Genomic DNA, 20,964 nt, shown 5'->3' on the forward strand with positions numbered 1-20,964 from the left:
ACGGGACAAATAATAAATAAATAAATAAATAAAGCATAGGTTAGTGGATGTGGAGGCAGGTCAGCACCGGTGAACAGCAGCTCATGCCAGCGGCATCAGCTGTAGATTGGTTTCCGCATCTGTGTTCCCCCAATGTGTGTGAGAGCTGTATGCTCGCCGCTCTGGATCTTCTTGGTTGAAGTGTTCTATGCATACTTCTTCTTAGATAAATACATCGAAATCTTTACTATTTTTATCATTGTGAGGTTTTAATTTCTTCACAGTCATTCTCTTCAGATTTTGCTCCATTGGATACTTAAACATATTCTAATATATTGGAGTAATTTCCTTGTCTTCTTATGTTTGATTGCTATGGCAACACACAACAGCTTCTTTCATCGTTTTTGACTTATAATTCCTGTTTTCTCAGTCCTTTCACACAGTTCGCCACGTTCTAATGTTTTGCAACGTCTTAAAGTGTGCAAGTAGACATACAAACTTTCATTTTCATCAGTTAACGATGTATTTGACTTTAATACACAACATAATTCACACTTTCAACATACATATGCAACTTTCCGCAGGTACCTCGTACTGTCAAACATTAGAAACAAATTGAGTTACAGTTAAAAGAAAGTTGGCTTGACGACCATGACTTTCTTAAAATGAATCTGAAAATACATCTTGCCTCTACCAAGGCTGAGTCAAGATGATTTTACCACCCCACACTTGTATTTAGAATATCGTGTGGTTCTAGAATTTACACAGAAATTCTCGAATCACTACAATAGGACTTAACTAGAATGTGTAGAGTATAGAATGAGATGGTGAGAGAAACAGCAAAAGAGATATCCATGCAAGAGGCTGTAGAAGAGACAAGATTAAGATTACATGGGCATGTTAAAAGAATGAGAGATGGCAAGATATCAACACAGGCCCATGTAATGACAATAGGAGGCAAGAGACCTACAGTAAAACTGAGAGACAGGTGGATTGTTGAAGTGAAGGAATGTGTGGTGATGAAAGGAGAAGACTGGGACAGAGTAGAGAGAAAATTTAGTGAGAGAACATGAAAAGATGGGGAGGCTTATGTTCTAAACATATGCAGCCAGCAGCTGGAAACTGGAGACGAAGATGATTATGATGCTTTATTATAATTTTTCATGATGTAATTACATGATTATTTCACACAGTCAAAATCAGTCTTGACCAGCCACTAATCATCTTCAGACTGAATAGTATGTGTTGCAAGTGGTCCCCATTGAATTGTCAATAATTAGACCTGCTTTACACTGCACCTTTAGTCTGAAGATGAACACTGATTGGTCAAAACTAGTTCAGCATTGTGAAATGCTCTCATTGTAAAATAAAATGCTACATATTTTTTAGTTCTTCCTCCAGATTTCACCAGTTGGTAACTCAATGCCTTGATTTTTCTCTTGGAAAATGCTAGACAGTTTTCTGCTAGTACCAATCTATTAGGAAGGATGCACTATGCTATTTAATTGATGTCTGTTTCTTATTATAATTTTTTCCAAAATTACTGTTCATTTTCTGCATATTAATTTTTGCAAATTTACAATCACTTGTGTAGTCCTTATCACAGTAATTTGAATGTAATATGTGATATTTGTTTTTATCCATAAATGTATTTACTTTTAGAAAGTTTGGTGGCATTTTTGTGGCTAAAGCATTACCCTTTTTGTCTCACTTCTTTCCAGTTGTATGTTTTATCATTTTTGATTTGAATCATTTTGCTTGATTTTTTCTATGAATTGAGTTCCTGATTTTCATTCTTTAGAGCATTGATGTTTCTTCTTAAGACATTGCCAGTGAACTATAAGCTTGAAAGCTGTTCAATTGATGTTGATGCATCACCACTATAATACTATCAAACTCTCTTTTTAATTGCTCAAATGCAACATTTGCTTGCATTAAAATTGTGTAGTTTTACACTGATGGCAATGTTGTTTTGTATGAAATTTTCTGGCAGATTAAAATTGTTTCCCAGCCTGGGGCTCAATTCAGGGAAAGGCTAGATTCCATGTTCAAACATCAGGCTGCCACAAAGTTTTAATCTTGTCAGAAAGTTTTGAAATGCCACTGCAGAGTGACAGGTTTGTTCTGGAAACAATCTCCTAAGCTATAACTAAGCCATTTTCTTGAAATGTTCTGTCCTCCAGATAGGCAGATAAATAGGAAAACTTTAGTAAAATTTGGGACATAGGATAGGTAATGACAAAAATAAATGACAGGTTGTGATTCATGCCTGGATAGCTCAGCTGATAAGAGCATTCCTCACAAAAGGCAAGCTTCCATTTGAAGTCCTGGTCAAGTACACAGAGTGAAACATTCATACTGTTATTTTATATAGTTTTAGCTGGGTAAGTACTTCAACTGGAATACTAGGTGAATGAGCCTAGGTAAAATTACAGCAGAAAAGAAGAAAATCTTGACACTAAATTAGAGACAGGGTTCAGAGAACTGAAATAGGAAATTGTTTCTTTATTAACAGGGCACATAGAGAGTGGAATAGATTGCCTGCACAAATCCTTGTCCCATTTCCAACAGTTATGTGTAATTTCAGAAACAGATACTTTACATACTGTTGGTGTTGCAAACTACCAAATTGCTTATTCTGTGTACTGTCAGTTGATGCTTTCCTGTAATCAAGTTGTACCATAAATTTATTTTTTCCCATTTTGATTTAGTACTTCCTCATCAGTTATTCAGTCTACCCGATTAATCTTCAGCATTATTCTGTAGTGCCTCATTTCAAAAGCTTCTATTCTCTTCTTGTCTAAACCATTTGTTATCGCATTTCCCTTCCATACAAACCTACCTTACAGACAAGTACCTTCAGAAAAGACTTCCCAAACTTCCATTTGAATCGGATGTTAATATATTTCTCTTTTTCAGAAACTTGTTCCTGCTATTGCCAGTCTGCATTTTATTTCATCTCTACTGGGGTCATCATCAGTTATTTTGATGACAAAATAGTAAAACCCATGTACTTCTTTTAGTGTCTCATTTCCTAATTTAATTCTGTCAACGTAGTCTGATTTAATTTGACTATGTTCCATTACTTTTGTTTTAAATTCATTGATACTCATAACTTCTTTTCAAGGCATTACCCATTTCATTCAACTGCTGTTCCATGTCCTTAGCCATCTTTGACAGAATTACAATGTCACTGGAAAATCTCAGTGTATTTATTTCTACTCCCTGTGTATTTATTTTAATTCCCTTTCCAAATTTCTCCTTGGCTTCCTTTACTGCTCTCTCACTGTACAGATTGAAAAACATAAGGGGATAGGTTGCAGCCCTGCTCTCAACTATATCTTTCCTTTCATATCCTTTGACTCTTATAATGGCAATTTGGTTTCAGTACAAGCTATATATGAGCTTTTGCTCCATGTATTTTATTCTTTCTACCTTCAAAATTTCGAAGAGTGTATTTGAGTCAACATTTTCAAAAGCTTTCTCTAAATCTGTGGCTCCTACAAATGTAGGTTTGCATTTTTTAATCTGTCTTCTAAGGTAAATCATAAAGTCAACAAGGCCACATGTGTTACTACATTTTCCTGGAAATCAAACTAATCTTCCTTGAGGTCAGTTTCTACTAGTTTTTGCAATATTCTGTATTCATACCTGTCAGCACCTGCATTCTTCAGAACCAATGTTATTATGTTCTTCTTGAGGCCTTAGGGTATTTTGCCTCTCATACATCTTGCATCCCAAGTGGAATAGTTCTGACATGTCTGGCTTTCCCAAAGATCTCAATAATTCAGTGGATATGCTGTCTACTCTGGGTGTCTTGTTTCTACTTATATCTTTCAGTGCTCTGCTTGCTGTCTCACAGTGTCGTATCTCCCATCTCCTCTCAACCTGCTTCCTCTTCTCTTTCTATAATATTGTCATCAAGTTTGTCTCCCTTATGTGGACATTATATGTTCCTTCCATCTTTCATACTTTAAATAATATTATCTGTAATAATTTTCTTTTCATCTCCTTTCTTTCTCAAGCTTGTATCATGTTTTAAACTAAATATTTTTATGGAATTTCCAGGCAGATTAAAACTTTGTGCTAGACCAGGACTTGAACCTGGGATATTTCCTTTCATGGGAAGGTGCTCTACTGACTTAAGGAGGGTATGGAGATTGGGTTTAACATCCTGTTGACATGAAGTTCATTAGAGACAGCACAACCTTAGATCGTGTCAAGAATGGGCAAGGAAATCAGCCATGCCCTTTCACAGGGCTATCCCATTATTTGCATGGAATGATATAGGGAAAGCACAGAAAACCTAAATCTGGATGGCTGGACATGTGTTTCAACCTCTTGAATGCAAATCCAGTGTGCTAGCCACTCTACTGATCCAAGCTATCCAGCTATTCAAGCATATTCCTGACCCATCCTCACAGCTTTACTTCTGCCAGAACCACATCTCCACTCTGTCTTCATTTTTGGAATATTTTTGTGTCATTTTATAAGTAAAATAGAGGTTGTGTTACTTTTTAAGTTTAATAATGGAAATCATCTCTGGGGTAAGGTTCCAACTATGTCTGTAGCACTAAACAAATAAAATAAATTATTGTCACCCATTGTGCTTCATGCTTGTATTTATAGTGGGAGCAGTACATGAAATGTGATGGTCTACCAGATCCTGCTAATGTCCCACAAATGAATACATTCCTTTATTTGTGGAAGCAGGAAGATGATGACATAGAAACTGTTGTCAAGAAGACAGACATCATTCTTGCTGTAAGTAAAATGCCTAAAATTACTGTACCATGCTCATTTATAATTATGTTGCTTCCTTATATAAAATTTGGAATTCATGTTTCAGCTCCTTAATAAACTTGAAGAACTGATAGACATGCCTACTGGTGTCAGTGGTCGCCAAGTAGAACACTGGAAAGAGGTATTGTATCACATAAGGCAAAAATGTTTTAATATGTCACATATAATTTATAAAGTGATGGGGCAAAAAATTAGCAGTGCATCTGCATCCACTGCTGAATTATTATTAACACTGGGTTTGATCTCACTTTCCTCTTTGTTCACTTATTACCCAAATAATATGTGGGTGACGTGTAAATTAACAAACATATTATTGGTGTTAAATGGTTCATTATAAACATATAGAATACAAAATAAAAATTACCAAAAATCTCCCATTGGTGACCTGTTTAATGTCTAAGCGGTAAATCCTTTCTGTCCCAGGAGACCTTCCTACCTTTCAACTGACTGACTCTTTTGCAGGCAGCAAGAAACACACTTATGACCATACTGTGTTCACAGAAATATGCTATGCTGTTTCTATGTGTTGCTGGGACATAGCATTAGTTTGCTGCACCAGCTGTAGTTCCTGGTTGTTGTGAAATATAGCCTTTAATTAACATGAAATGTCAACATCCCTTTTTTAGCCACACATTTATATGTTCTATATTGAATCTTATTGTTTTTTCATGCTTTTCTTTTCTTATATATAAGTTATAAGTAAACTGAGTGAGTCATAGACACCACCAAAAGTAAATTAACAACTTGTTCTGTGGCAAGGATAATGTTTTCATACATCATTAAATACCTGTATGAAACAAAGTAAGAAATACACTCTTCAATTTATTAATTCATGTATCTTCACCCTTTTGTTTTGGGAAGTGATAGCATATGGAAGTATGCTTGGATCTGTTGTACCAGCATTGAAAAATGTTTATTTTAACCATTCATTAAAAGTGTTATAAGAAATTATTAGAAAAGGAATATTTATTCACACAGTTATGAGATGAACTCCTATCTGTTTATCATTTCATTCGCTGCCATGATTCTGCATCAAGAGGTTCAGTGCAGACAAGAATAATTTACGCAGTATCCACAGGAGTGTTCCTGCATCAACTTTGTCACAATCAGGACTAAACATTATGGAATTAATGTGAAGATCAATAATGCCAATGGTTGCAGTGATTATTTGGTGCCACACACAACTGGAAGCAGAAGCAGCAGTATGTAATGTAAATAATATATATTGACCGTGAATGTAATGATACTAAAGGTCTGTTGATATTGGTATCAGTTAAAGTTCACCCAAGATTGTGCTCAGATTTATAAATTACCAGCAAATTTCTTTTCAGCTATTCTTTCCAATCAATTTTTCCAATTATTCAAGCAATTATCAACCCATTAAATATACCTACTCAGTGCCAACTGTATAAAGGACGATGCCAAGTGAAATATGAAAAGAGCTTTCAATTGTTGAGATAAAATGTTTTGAGATAAATGATTCATATTATTGTTACAAGGAACTAATGAAACTTTCACTGTACTTGTTACACATCCACAAGACTGGGAATGATAAAGACATTGAAGGAACAAGTTAAAATTAAATTCTGCCTTCAAGCAAGGTGAGCCAGGAATGCTGATTTCAGCAGTAAAGGTAGGAAGCTGCTACACTGTATGCTTACACAACTGCACTTGGCACCTACTCTCTGGCAGTGGATAATCTCTTTTCCTTCCAATTAATATCCTTTATGGAAAGTAAAGTGCCCTATGTACCAAGGTATGAAGTACCCCTTCACACTGAGCTGGATGGTGACAACTATTAGCCAGTAAATACAAGTCGGTATGAGTATGTTTCCTGTAAACTGCATGTTCAAATAATCCATCAACCTTCCTTCTAACCAAAACATCCACCTCCATCATAAAATGAATGTTCAGGTGGATTGAGTTCAATTGTTCTAAAAGGCATTCAAATTCTCCCTACCATGAGGCCAAACAAAAAAGCATCATCAGCATATCTGAAGAAACAGGTGGGTTTCAAAGGCACCAACTCCAATGCACATTCATTGAAGTCTTCCATAAACAAATTTGCGACCACAAGAGACAACGGACTACCCATTGCAGCCCCATCTGTCTGCTCGTAATGCTGGTCGTTGAATAAAAAGTAGGTGGATTTCAGCACATGCCAAAAGAGATTAGTTAATTCAGCACCAAACCTAACTGCAATTAACCACAACCAATCACGCAGAGGAACACGAATGAAGAGAGAGACCACATCAAAACTTACTAAAATACCAGTCATTCAACCGAATTCCCTCGGAATGACATAAGAAATCTGATGAGTTCCTGGTATAATGTTCACACCGATGAACTTGTGGACTCAACAGAGAAGCAAGATGCTTGGCTATACAATATGTCAGAGCGCTGATATTACTCACTATAGATTGGAAAGGAACCCCTTCCTTGTGTACCTTCAGAAGGCCATATAACGTAGGGGAAACAGTACTACAGGTGTTAAGACTCTTGATAGTGCCCTGCGACAAACCAATTTCTTCAGGAGGCTGTTGATCTTTCTCTCCAGGTTAGCATGGATCCTGTGATACGCTGAATCAGATAATAAATGTTGCATGTTTTGTACATAATCCTGTTTGTTTAACACAATGGTTTCATTGTCCTTATCCACAGGTAAAATAACGATGTCAGGATCAACTTTGAGAGAGCATAAAGCAGCCCTCTCTGCTGCTGTTATATTACTCTTGAGTGGACGAGCCCTAGTCAACAAATGACATGCATCCCTCCTAACCTTCTCTGCAGTGTCAGGAGGTAGTTTGCAAACTGCCTTTTCTGAACTAATAAAATCAACTACTGGCAAATTCTTTGGTGTGGGAGTCAAATTTAAACCCTTCCCTAGCATGGGTAAGGTTGCATAATCAAAAGATTTCTCTGTGAGATTCATCACAGAACATCGAGATATAAAATCAGACTCTAAGCGATGAAAATGTTCAAACTTTGCCAAATAGCAGCCAGTAACAGAATTGTATTCCCTATCAGCTTGAGTTCATGCCCGTCCAACCAATCCCAAGCGAAATCAGTTTTGAAACAAACATTAAATGGAAATGAAACAGTTCTTTTGAAACAGAATCCAAATGTCGACGAGTAAAAGAAATCCTTTCAAGCACAAGAGCCAAGCCAGCATGTTGCTTGATGCAATTGGTAACAGGAGAATTAATATGGTGCACAACCTCGGCAAATGTCATCACGACACCTCAATAAAAACAACAAAGCACTTTACAGTCTAACTCTACAGCTACAAAGTTTATCCAATTTTCCTAAACACTGATACATTCCCCCTCCCATGCCCCCCCCCCCCCCATAGAGGTAAACGAGGTGAGATCTGAGTTTCTGCTGGTGTATGCAATTTTCAAACAACTTATGGGAATTTAACCAGGTAATATTTACAATGACTGCTGATATTTCGGTGGGAGTACACCCCACCATTTTCAAGGCACAAACTGCAACGGACGGGCGATGAACAGTCAAATTTGAAACCTCGGTTCTTGGAGTAATTCAGGAAAGATAACACACACACACACACACACACACACACACACACACACACACACACTGAACACTAGTGTCACCAAAGATGACCAAAGTCAAAGGTATTGACAGTGAAAGACTACGAGCTAGCAGGTGAGGTAACATTGACTCTGTCCCTCTGTTTTTTGACAAGGGAGAGAGCAGGATTCCAAGCAGAGTTTAAACAAAATCCACCATCCCTGTTTACAAGGTTGCTTGCTAATTTAATCTCAACAGCCTCTTTAACAACACTGCCCCAATAGCTGGACATGCATGCCAATATCTCCTCGTAGCTGTGGCATGGCATATGTTGATCAGACTATTGGGACCGTGGAGGACCGATGTACTGAGCATAAATGGCACACATGATTACAACAGCCAAGTAGATCTGCTACTGCCGAACATTGTTTGGACACCGTACACCCTATGTTATATACCAATACCGAGATCATTTAAAGCCAATTCTTGAAACTTTGTTAATAGATATTCTCAGGATATCTAAATTTAAGATTCTGCCATTCCAGTTCCTTCAGTATTTATGTGACACTCTTCTGTGGATTATACTAACCTGTAACCATTTGTGCTGCCCTTCTCTGTATATGTTCAATATCGCCTGTTAGTTCTATCGGGTATGGGTCCCACACACTTGAGCAATATTCTAGGATGGGTCACATAAGTGATTTTTAAGCAATCTCTTTTGTGGACTGCTTGTACTTCTCCAGTATTCTACCAATAAACGGAAGTTTACACCTGCTTCACCCATGACTGAACCTGTGTGATAGTTCCATTTCATATCCCAACAAAGCATTACACCCAGGTATTTGTATGAGTTGGTCAATTCCAACAGTGACTCATTGATATTATAATCATAGGGTACTACATTTTTTTCATTTTGTGAAGTGCACAGTTTTTACATTTATGAACATTTAAAGCAAGTTGTCGATGTCTACATCACATAGAAACCTTGTCAGGATCTGACTGAATATTTATGAAGCATCTCTCAGATAGTACTTCATTATTGATAACTGCATCATCTGTAGAAAGCCTGATTTTACTATTAATATTGTCTTAAAAGTCATTAATATACAACGTGAACAGGGTCCCAATACATTTGCCTGGGGCGCACCTGAAGTTATTTCTACATATGAGAATCCATCCAAGATAATATTCTGTGTCCTCCCTACCAAAAGGTCCTCAATCCAGTCACAAATTTCACTTGATACCCCATATGATGGTGCTTTGACTTTGTAATCTTTGTATATGTATTGCCATGCGATAAATAAATAATAAGTAAATTACTGGTATGCTGCAACTACACCTTTTTCCATATTTACTCTATGTGGTACTGAGTCAAATACTGTATGGAAATCAAGAAACACTGCATCTAACTGGCTGCCTAGATCCAAAGCTTTCAATATGCTGTGTGAGAAAGGTGGGAGTTGGGTTTCAAATGTTCGATGTTTTCAAAATCCATGTTGGTTGGCATTGAGGAGGTCACTCTGTTCAAGATACTTCATTATATTTAAGCTCAGAATATGTTCTAAGATTCTAAAAAAATCTGATTTCAAGGCTATTGGACTGTAGTGTTGTGCATCACTTCTACTACCCTTCTCACAGACATGTGTGACCTGCCCCTTTTTCCAAGAACTGGGCATGGTTCTTTGTCCGAGGGACCTGCAACAAATTATAGGTAAGAGGGGCCAACTCAGCCACAAATTCAGTATAGAATCTGACAGGGATTCCATCAGGGCCTGGAGCTTTGTTAACTTTTAACGATTTCAGCAATTTCTCAACACTGCTGACACTAAAGCTTGTTGCATTCATCCTTTTCTGTGGTCCAAGGATTGAATTGCTGAAATTCTCTTGGGTTTTGCATTGCAGAGGAACATTTGAAAAAGTAGTTTAGCATTTCAGCTTTTGCTTATTACCCTCAGTTTCAGTTCTTGTATCATTCACTAGGGATAGGATACTAATTTTGGTGCCACTAATAGCCTTTACATACAACCAAATTTCTAATTTCTTTGGATTTTGTGAAATGCCAGTTGATAATATTCTGCTGTGATTGTCATTGATTGATTGATTGATTTCTTTATTAATCCATGTAACAATTTACATTGTGTGGATTTCGTCAGCAAAATCATATACAATACAATATACCTACAATTATACACATAAAATTTGTATTTACACACATTTTTGAGGTATCTTAAATTAGTTTTATATCCTTGTGTAATTTGTAATTTTCTTATAGTACTGTACAATTTTGATTTCATATTATAATTATTTCCTCATGTATTACAATGCAAGCTACTTTAATTACACTACATGTTTTAATTCAGATAGTCCATTACTGCGTAATAACTTTTATTTAATAAAAAAAATTTTAGTTTTGTTTTGAACTGTCCGATTGTGTCAATATCTTTTATTTTTTGGGGTAATTTATTATATAATTTAACAGCATTGTACAACAAGCTCTGCTGAGTTTTAACTTTATTTTTCCTATCTAGATGCAGATTGTATTGGTTTCTAGTTTCATAGCTGTGTACTAAAGAATTTTTCATATAGCAGTCAATATTTTTTTTTACATTCATAACACTTTGAAAAATGTATTCACAGGGGACAGTAAGGATTTCCAGCTTTTGAAAGTGTTCAAGGCAGTGAGCCCTACTGCCACTCTTGGTTATTATACGAATTGCTCTTTTCTGTAATTTGAAAACTATTTGAATATTTTTAGTGTTGACTCCCCAAAATATTATTCCATAGGTAATAACAGAGTGGATATAAGAAAAATATACAGATCTGACACATGTAGTATCACAAACTGCAGTCAGAATTCTCAGAGCATAGCATGCTGTAGCGATTCTGTTACTAAGTATTTTAATATGTTCTTCCCACTTTAACTGACTGTCAACATGCATGCCAAGAAATTTTGTGTAGTCTACACATTCTATAGTTTCATTGTTTAACTTAAAGTTGTTATAGTGTGGTTTTTGCAGACATAGAAGTTAACAACATTTGTTTTTTTAAGATTTAGTGTTAGTTTATTATTGGATGCCCACTCACGTACACTGTTTAGTGTTTGTTTGGCTTTTTCTTTTAGTGCATCTGGTGATTTGTCACTGATTAGAACATTTGAGTCATCTGCAAACAATATTGTTTGTCCATGCTTGATGCTCTGTGGGAAGCTGTTTATGTAAATGAGGAATAGTACTGGGCCAAGGACACTACCCTGTGGGACACCTATATTTACATAATTTGGGTCTGAAGTATACTTTACAATATAGTTTGAGCAACTTGAAATATGTGAGATTTCAGTTATCTGTCTTCTGTTTTTTTAGGTATGACTGGAACCATTTGTTCACAAGTCCCCTTATTCCAAGTTCATCTAACTTATTTAACAATATGTTGTGGTCTACTGTATCAAACGCTTTAGTTAGATCAAGAAATATACCAGTTGTGTAGTTCCCTTTATCTAATGCTTCTAGAATGTGTTTTGTGAGGTGTGCTGTTGCTGATTCTGTGCTTTTCCCTGATCGAAATCCAAACTGGTCAACAGACAGTAAGTTGTATTTATTTAAATAATTCATTAGCCTATCTTTCATAATAGTTTCTAATACTTTTGCAAAGCTTGATAGTAGAGAAATTGGCCTATAATTTTCAATTATTCCTGCATCACCTTTTTTGAAGAGAGGTAGTAATTTCGCATATTTTAAATAGTCTGGAAAGTAGCCCTGCTTGAAAGATTGATTTATAATATCAACTAAAGGTGGAAGTAGGCTCTTGATACAGTCCTTAATTATAAAAATGGGGACTTCATCCAGACCAGCTGAGTTTTTGTTTCTCAGTTTGCTGACTGCATTATAGACTTCTTCCTGTGTTGTAGGGAATAACACCATTGAGTGTGATACACCATTATTTGGCTTTTTGACCTGAGGGGCTGTTAGGCACCACACATTGCTCTCTTAACAGCCAAACATGTTTCATTCAGCATCTCCCTATCTATAGCCCTACAATGTGTTTTACACCTGTTATGCAGTAATCTCTCTTTCTTTAGAAGTTTCAAGGTCTTTTGCGCATTTTATAATATCACTCATCACTGTGAGGAGATCTTTGAAAAGATATTTGTAGGCACATGCTGGACATTTCGATATAACATAAGCAACTGTCTGTCACTCTGCACCACAGTCACATGATGGTGATGAAGATTTGCCCCATGATGCATTTGGATGTGGTTCAAGGTAGTACAAATTGCCTGAGGCTGGTCAAATCCAGGGGTTTCTTCTGGATGCAAGGCAGCTTCTGGCATTGTAGAGAGCAGTTTTGTTGCCAGCAGTGTTTCCATTCATTGATGACATTGAATTGAGTTGCCATGAGAGTCCTGGCTGTGATCAGAGAGTGGGATGTCTTGAGCTTAGTCTTTTTCACTCTGCAGGGAATTCGTCATCCGTTATTGGAAGGTCAGTGTTATTAGCGATATTCTGGTATTCATGCAGTAGTGTGCTCTTCCATCTGATGTCAGGAGGTGGACTGTGGCTCAGGATAGGTAGCCAGTATGTGGGAGTAGGTAGTATTGACCCACTAAAAATGTACATGGCCTTGTTAAGTTGTACATCTATCTTTTTTACATGTGGACTATTGAGCCAGACAAGTACACATTACTCTACTGCTGAGTATACCAATCCAAGTGCTAATACCTGGAAAGTGTCTACTAATGATTCCCAATGAGAACCACAGAGTTTATCGAGGAAGTTGTTTTTGGTTTTGAGCTTAGCAGATGTTCATATCTAGGGCTCCTTAAAAGAAAGTGTCCTATCTAACATGATCCCAAGGCATTTTTTGAATGCATATTGTGACGAAGTTTGTCTCCTTCAAAATAGACATCAAGTGTTCTGTTTGCCATCTATTGGACAGATGAAAACATGAAACTTCTGTTTTATTTGAATTTGATTGTAACCTCCATTTATGGAAATAGTGGCGTAAGATGTCTAGATCAGAACTTAGGATTTCTTTAGTTGTTTCAAAAGTTTTATGTTCAGTAGCTATCACCAAGTCAATTGCATGGCCAAACTTCCTGGACTGTGTTGGAGGGATATCAGACATAAGTAAATTAAACAAGAGGAGCAAGGACAAATCCCTGTGATAAACCATTATTTAATAATTTTGGGTAGCTAGTCTTTTTTTCTGTAGTTACAGTAAATGTTCTTCCAGTTAACATGTTGTCAATTAGTTTTGTTGTCCATTTGCATGGGACAAGTTGCAATAACTAGCAATGCAGCCCATGTCTGCAAACTGTGTCATATGCTGCACTTAGATCAATGAAAGCAAATGATGTTCTCTGCTCCATTTGGTATCCTGCTTCAATAAATGTTGATAACATAAGACTTGATCAGTGCAGGTCTGGCCTGTCGGTATTCAGCTTGTCCAATAGGAAGGTCAAGAAAGATTATACTGGATTAATCCAATTGTATAGAATTATTTCAAGGAACTTATAAATAGTGCTTAGTAGTGCAATCGGGAAATACTTCTTAGCCTGGTCTGGTGCTTACCAGTCTTGAGTGTTGCTATTGCTATGATTTTTGGCTGCTTCATTTTTTGTGGGACTGAACTGGATATCATAATGTCAGAGAAGAAATTCACTAGCCATCTTTTTGCTTAGTTCCCACTATGCAGAAGAAATTCTGGGTGGATTCCACCACTTCCTGGTGCCTTTCTGGGTTTTCGAGTTATGAAAGCAGCAGAAATTTCAGGTATAGAAAAAGTTCTTGAGAAATCAGATTGTTCACTAATTTTATTTTTGAGCAATGTAAGTTTGCATCTGATGTATCTTGTATGAGTTTTATCCCTTGGTGCTCTTGATGTGGACAGTAAATGTGATGCAGTCCTATTATCTGATATATGACTGATCCTTATTTAACTTTGTTTCATCCAAATGCCTTAGTAATGACCATGCTTTACTACTTGATGTTTGGAAACTGAGTGAAACAACAGTCTCTGTCCACCTAATACATCTGGCTGTATTGAGCTTATGGAGTAGGTTCTCCACTAGTAGTTTCATTCTAACCAGGAATATATTGTTTCCAGCAGCCCCTAGGAATTGTCTTCTTTGCTGTAGTTATCATATCTCCAACAAGCCTCTCATAGCTTTTTGCTTTTGGGGAAATCCAACCAAGACATTTGTCCAAATTTTTAGCAAATACATCCCACTTTGTTTTTCTGAAGTTCAATCTAGGTCATGGAAAGGATGAAACGAGTGAGATATTTGTCCATTTTTCCATTAAGATTGGATGGTGTTGGAAGTGTGGGAAGTCTTGTAATATGAACAGTGAATTTTGGAGTGATAATTTATTTTCATTAATTATTACAAAGCATAAATTGAGATTATACTCATGTCTTCAAGCTGCTGACACGAATGTTAGTTTGCCCTTTGCATCGAACACCAAATATCAGCTATTGTCTTATGCCTGTCAGAACAAGGCAAGATCTGACATTACTGGCATTACACAAAAATACTGTAATGTTTATGGAAAATCATTAAATGTTCACAGATATCCATGGGTGATAAGACTAAAATTGTTTGTGATATTGTGAAACAGAAGACAGGACAGCCAGTCAATCTGCAAGATACAATCACAGTTAAATTGAATAACAATTTTATTTCAGATAATTCACAAGCTGCATATAATATTAATAGTCACTTACTACATGCATCAGCAAAATTTAAATGGTTAAGTTGAAGAAGGTTGGGAATATGTTAAAAATATCATTCCACAAAATTTTAAGCAACTAAAAGTAACACAACACTTTTCACTGAAATTAACAGAATTAAAGAAGTTCTGAAAAACAGAAGCTCATTTGGTGTTACACAATTAAGCAATAAATTGCAAAGAACTATTAAAGTTGCAATATTAATTTTCTGGATTACTTGATGGCTAGTTTTGAGCCTAAGCTCATTATCACATCATGCACTGTAAATCATTCACCTCAATGAAGTGCAGCCCTGCACTACTTTCAAGATGCATTTAATAAAAAAAACAGTCATGATTGTTGTAATGGATGGTATTGCATAGCTTAGTGGATGATTTGATTATGAGCTTAGGCTAAAAACTAATCAGCAAGGGCTAAAGAAAATTAATATTGCACCTTCAATATTTCTCAGCAATTTATTGTGTTATTTTGTAAACAATACAATTGCTGAAATCATGCCTTCCAGAGTCCTGGAAATTAGTTCATATAGTGTTGATGGAACCTCAGATAGAATTCTGAAGGACTGTTGTACTCAGTAATTAATGTCTCTCATAATGTTTGTGATGTATTGCTGATATAGACTGTTTTTCCAGACAAATTAACAAACAGTAGTGTGCAACCTAATTGGGACAAGCTGACATTTTACAAGGAATTGAAGTTGGTTAGCTGTAACTAATTTTATCCACCCAACTGTTTGACTCTTGGTGGACTATTATTGTCTTGACTGTGAACAACAATTGTAGGCCCCCTCCACTTAAGTATATATGTGTGTAGCAACAGTGTGTCTTGTTTCTATGTTCTCAAGAGGAAAACTTTGTTTTTCTGTTAAAATATACATTTTACCTAAGAAATGGGCAAAAATAGTTGTTCTTCACAATTATACATCTATGATTGTAAGAGAAATTTACTCTGCTGTTGCTGTGGGAAAGCCTAGTGTTTCAAGAGTTATTAGGGCATATAGTGATACTGCCTCATTGTCTCTAAAGAGAAGAGGGATATTTGGACATAAACGAAAAACCACTCATAAGACTGACAAAACTCAACTTAGAAACAGTGGAACTCATCCTTAAAAGAAAGACAAGTAAGGACCTTCAGAGAGATTATTGGCTACAGGGGTTCAAATGGACTCTTCAACAGTGTGGTGTAGACTTCTTGATTGTGGGCAGAAGAAACAAAAGTCAATAAAGAAGCCATTTTTATCATATAGTATAAAGAAAAAACAATTGGCGTGGTACCAAATATCTAAATCTTGGACGTTCAAGGACTGGAAATGTGTAATTTTCAGTGATGTGTCACATTTTTTCGTTCAAGGATACAGAGCAAGTGTTGTCTGACAAAACATACATGAGGCATTGAGAGCTGAATATATTAAACAGATTGTAAAATTCTCTCCCAAAAAATATTTTTGGGTTTCTTCACTGCAAGTGGCCCCGGGGTACTAGTTCCAGTTGATGGCAGGATGAATTCAACCAAATACATTGAAACCCTCAGATCAGGATTGTGCCATTCCTACAAACCTTTGCAGCTGATGGAGAAAAATTTCAACATGATCTGACCCGATGTCGCATTTCTAAAGCAGTTCATGGGGAAAACAACATTAATGTGATTCAATAGCCTGGTAATCCAGAAGACTTAAATACACTTGATAATTTGTGTAATACTGTGAAAAGGCATCTTGGTAAAGAAAGAGTGAAATAACTATTGCCCAGTTTCCATACTAATATCTTTAGCCAAAATACACTCCTGGAAATTGAAATAAGAACACCGTGAATTCATTGTCCCAGGAAGGGGAAACTTTATTGACACATTCCTGAGGTCAGATACATCACATGATCACACTGACAGAACCACAGGCACATAGACACAGGCAACAGAGCATGCACAATGTCGGCACTAGTACAGTGTATATCCACCTTTCGCAGCAATGCACGCTGCTATTCTCCCATGGAGACGATCGTAGAGATGCTGGATGTAGTTCTGTGGAACGGCTTGCCATGCCATTTCCACCTGGCGCCTCAGTTGGACCAGCGTTCGTGCTGGACGTGCAGACCGCGTGAGACGACGCTTCATCCAGTCCCAAACATGCTCAATGGGGGACAGATGCGGAGATCTTGCTGGCCAGGGTAGTTGACTTACACCTTCTAGAGCACGTTGGGTGGCACGGGATACATGCGGACGTGCATTGTCCTGTTGGAACAGCAAGTCCCCTTGCCGGTCTAGGAATGGTAGAACGATGGGTTCGATGACGGTTTGGATGTACCGTGCACTATTCAGTGTCCCCTCGACGATCACCAGTGGTGTACGGCCAGTGTAGGAGATCGCTCCCCACACCATGATGCCGGGTGTTGGCCCTGTGTGCCTCGGTCGTATGCAGTCCTGATTGTGGCGCTCACCTGCACGGCGCCAAACACGCATACGACCATAATTGGCACCAAGGCAGAAGCGACTCTCATCGGTGAAGACGATACGTCTCCATTCGTCCCTCCATTCACGCCTGCCGCGACACCACTGAAGGCGGACTGCACGATGTTGGGGCGTGAGCGGAAGACGGCCTAACGGTGTGCGGGACCGTAGCCCAGCTTCATGGAGACGGTTGCGAATGGTCGTCGCCGATACCCCAGGAGCAACAGTGTCCCTAATTTGCTGGGAAGTGGCGGTGCGGTCCCCTACGGCACTGCGTAGGATCCTACGGTCTTGGCGTGCATCCGTGCGTCGCTGCGGTCCGGTCCCAGGTCGACGGGCACGTGCACCTTCCGCCGACCACTGGCGACAACATCGATGTACTGTGGAGACCTCACGCCCCACGTGTTGAGCAATTCGGCGGTACGTCCACCCGGCCTCCCGCATGCCCACTATACGCCCTCGCTCAAAGTCCGTCAACTGCACATATGGTTCACGTCCACGCTGTCGCGGCATGCTACCAGTGTTAAAGACTGCGATGGAGCTCCGTATGCCACGGCAAACTGGCTGACACTGACGGCGGCGGTGCACAAATGCTGCGCAGCTAGCGCCATTCGACGGCCAACACCGCGGTTCCTGGTGTGTCCGCTGTGCCGTGCGTGTGATCATTGCTTGTACAGCCCTCTCGCAGTGTCCGGAGCAAGTATGGTGGGTCTGACACACCGGTGTCAATGTGTTCTTTTTTCCATTTCCAGGAGTGTATTTGAAAAAGTAATCTACTCAAGAGTAGTCGCATGTTTAAATAAAAACAATTTACTTAGCACATCAGAGCTTGGAGTCCAGAAGGGTTGCTTAACTAAGAATGCAATTAAAACATCACTCTAAAATATGAAATGCCTTAAGAAATAAAATATTGCTTGTTCATATTTTTGTGACCTATCCAAGGTGTTTGCATAGATCATATTACTCTCTTCAAAAAACTTAAATTTTGCAAATTGATGGTTTTACAAACAGTTGTTGCCTTGCAGATGATGCTGTGTAACAATGTTTCGTGGTGGAGATTGCTTTGTACCAATGTTACGGGTGGCAGATGCTGCTGCATACCAGTCTTGTGAGGTGATGCTTCTCATCAATATTAGATACCATAAGGTTCTTCGTAATACTCTCATGTACCAGAGTATGCTTCACATCAGTGTTGCATGACAAAGGGTGTTTTGTACTGAGGTCATGTGGCAGAGGTTGCTTCATATTAATGTTACATTGCTATGTGCCAAAGCTGCATGGTGGGGGGTACATTGTACCTATGTTATATGGCAGAGGATGATCTGTGCCATTGTTGCTTAGCAGCAGGTGCTTCGTACCAATGTTGTATGGCAGAAGGTGCTTTGTGCCAATATTGTGTGGCAGTGGGTGAATCCTAACAATTTTGCGTGGCAGACAGCGCTTTGTACCAGCGTTGCATAGCAGTAGGTACTTCTTACCAATATTACAAGGCAGAGGGTGCATTGTACAATTGTCGTGTTGTAGAGGATTCTTTGTGGCAGTGTTACATTGCAGAGTGTGCTTCATACCAATAATATAATAATAACAATAATAATGATTTTATTGTCTTTAGGCCATTACAGCAATTGACAACGTCAAATGAAGTTACAATTTATAATACAGTGTGATAAGGTATTGACTACTGAAATATTTTAGTTTATATTACAATAAATGTACAGTGGGTCATCTGTTGGATTACTGCATTTTACAGTTGAAGAATTCATTGATATCATAGAACGGGTGGGCAATAAACCATTCATGCAGTCTTTCTTTGAATGTATGTTCAGGAAGATCCTGTATGGCATGTGGCAGCTTATTAAATAGCTTGTGTCCTGTGACTTCATAGCTATTTATTGATTTTGATAGTCTGTGGTAAGGCGTGTATATGTGTTTGATGCTTCTTGTGTTGTAACAATGTACATTTTCTCTACGTTTCACATCTTGTAGGTTCTTCTTCGTAAAGATTAAGACATTGTATATATAGAGGTTTATTACAGTCATAATTTTTTGTTTAGTAAATAAGGGTTTGCAGTGAGCCTTGTGTGAAGAGTTTGTAATTATCCTAATGGCTTTCTTCTGCAATAATAGGATGTCATGTATATGACTACAGTTACCCCACAAAATAATGCCATAGGATATTATACTCTGGAAAAATGCAAAATAAGATGATCTGATGTATGTTTCAGGTACACAATTTCTGAGTTGTCTTAATAAATAAATTACTCTAGATAGTTTACTACTAATATAGTTTACATGTTGGCTCCAGGTTAACTTTTCGTCTAAATAAACTCCCAGGAATTTAACAGAACTAGGGTCATCAGATAGTGGCTTTTCTCTTAGAGGGAAGATTATCTGCTGAGTTTTATTTTCATTTAGCAGGAAACCATTTGCTCTGAACCAATATGCTGCATGAGTGAGTGTATTTTCAGCACAGGTTTTAAGGTCATTAAGATTGTTACTGCTATGGAGAAAAGTCGTATCATCTGCATACAATACAGTGGTGGATCTAATAAACGAGGGGAGGTCATTGATCATTATCAGAAACAGGAAGGGCCCCAGTACAGATCCCTGAGGCACACCTACTTTAACATTTTCTATGTTTGACATTTCCTTACCAACACAAACTACCTGTTTACGGTTGTTGAGATAAGCTTTTAATAGTCTGAGACTGTTTTCTTTGATGCCGTAGAATTCTAGTTTCTCTAGTAGTGGCATGTGCTCAACACAGTCGAAGGCCTTGCTTAGGTCACAGAATGAGACCTGAGCAAAGCCTTTGTTCTCAAAAACTTTGAGGATGTAACTGACTACCGTGTTGATTGCATCAATGGTCGACAGATTCTGCCTAAACCCGTATTGTGTAGCATTAATTATTCCTAGGTGGTCAAAGTGAGATGACAATTGTTGGTACATGATGCATTCTATTACCTTGGAGAAAGCGGGTACTATTGAAATAGGCCTGTAGCTAGATGGAGAGTCTTTATCTCCCTTTTTGTATACTGGGACGATCCTAGACAGTTTTAACTCATCAGGAAAATATCCCTCAAGTAAGCACTTGTTTATGCAATGGGTTAGAGGGTACAGAATGCAATCACACACTTTTTTTAGCAGGTTGCATGATATGCCATATATATCTAAGCTATCAGATGATTTCAGTTGTTTTATGACCCCTTGTACATATCTAGGCGATACTTTGGAGAAGGTTACCATGCTTGTATTTGGTGACTGTCTACCCCAATTTTGGGAGAGTAACTCTGATGGACTAATGTCTGGTTTGATAATTGTGTCTCCTATTTCTTTCACTGAATTAATAAAAAACTCATTGAGTGTTTGTGGTGGGATATTAATTTTGTCTTTTTTAGTATCTCTGGCAGCACTGTTAATTACTTTCCAAGCGGTTTTGCATTTATTGGTGGAATTATGTATGCTGTTGGCATTGTAGGT

The 20,964-nt window shown here is 37.8% G+C and overlaps 1 protein-coding gene across 1 annotated transcript in view; it reads left to right on the forward strand.

The window, feature by feature from the left end:
• Window positions 1-20,964, forward strand: part of LOC126100255 (dynein axonemal intermediate chain 7-like) — an 844,976-nt gene that overhangs the window by 111,288 nt on the left and 712,724 nt on the right. Inside the window, exons 5-6 of the mRNA XM_049910840.1 lie at window positions 4,609-4,743; window positions 4,829-4,903. Of these exons, the coding sequence (XP_049766797.1) occupies window positions 4,609-4,743; window positions 4,829-4,903 (210 nt within the window). The remainder of the gene's footprint in view (window positions 1-4,608; window positions 4,744-4,828; window positions 4,904-20,964) is intronic.

The sequence above is a fragment of the Schistocerca cancellata genome, chromosome 9 (assembly GCF_023864275.1).
Source record: "Schistocerca cancellata isolate TAMUIC-IGC-003103 chromosome 9, iqSchCanc2.1, whole genome shotgun sequence".
Taxonomy (NCBI): Eukaryota; Metazoa; Arthropoda; class Insecta; order Orthoptera; family Acrididae; genus Schistocerca; species Schistocerca cancellata.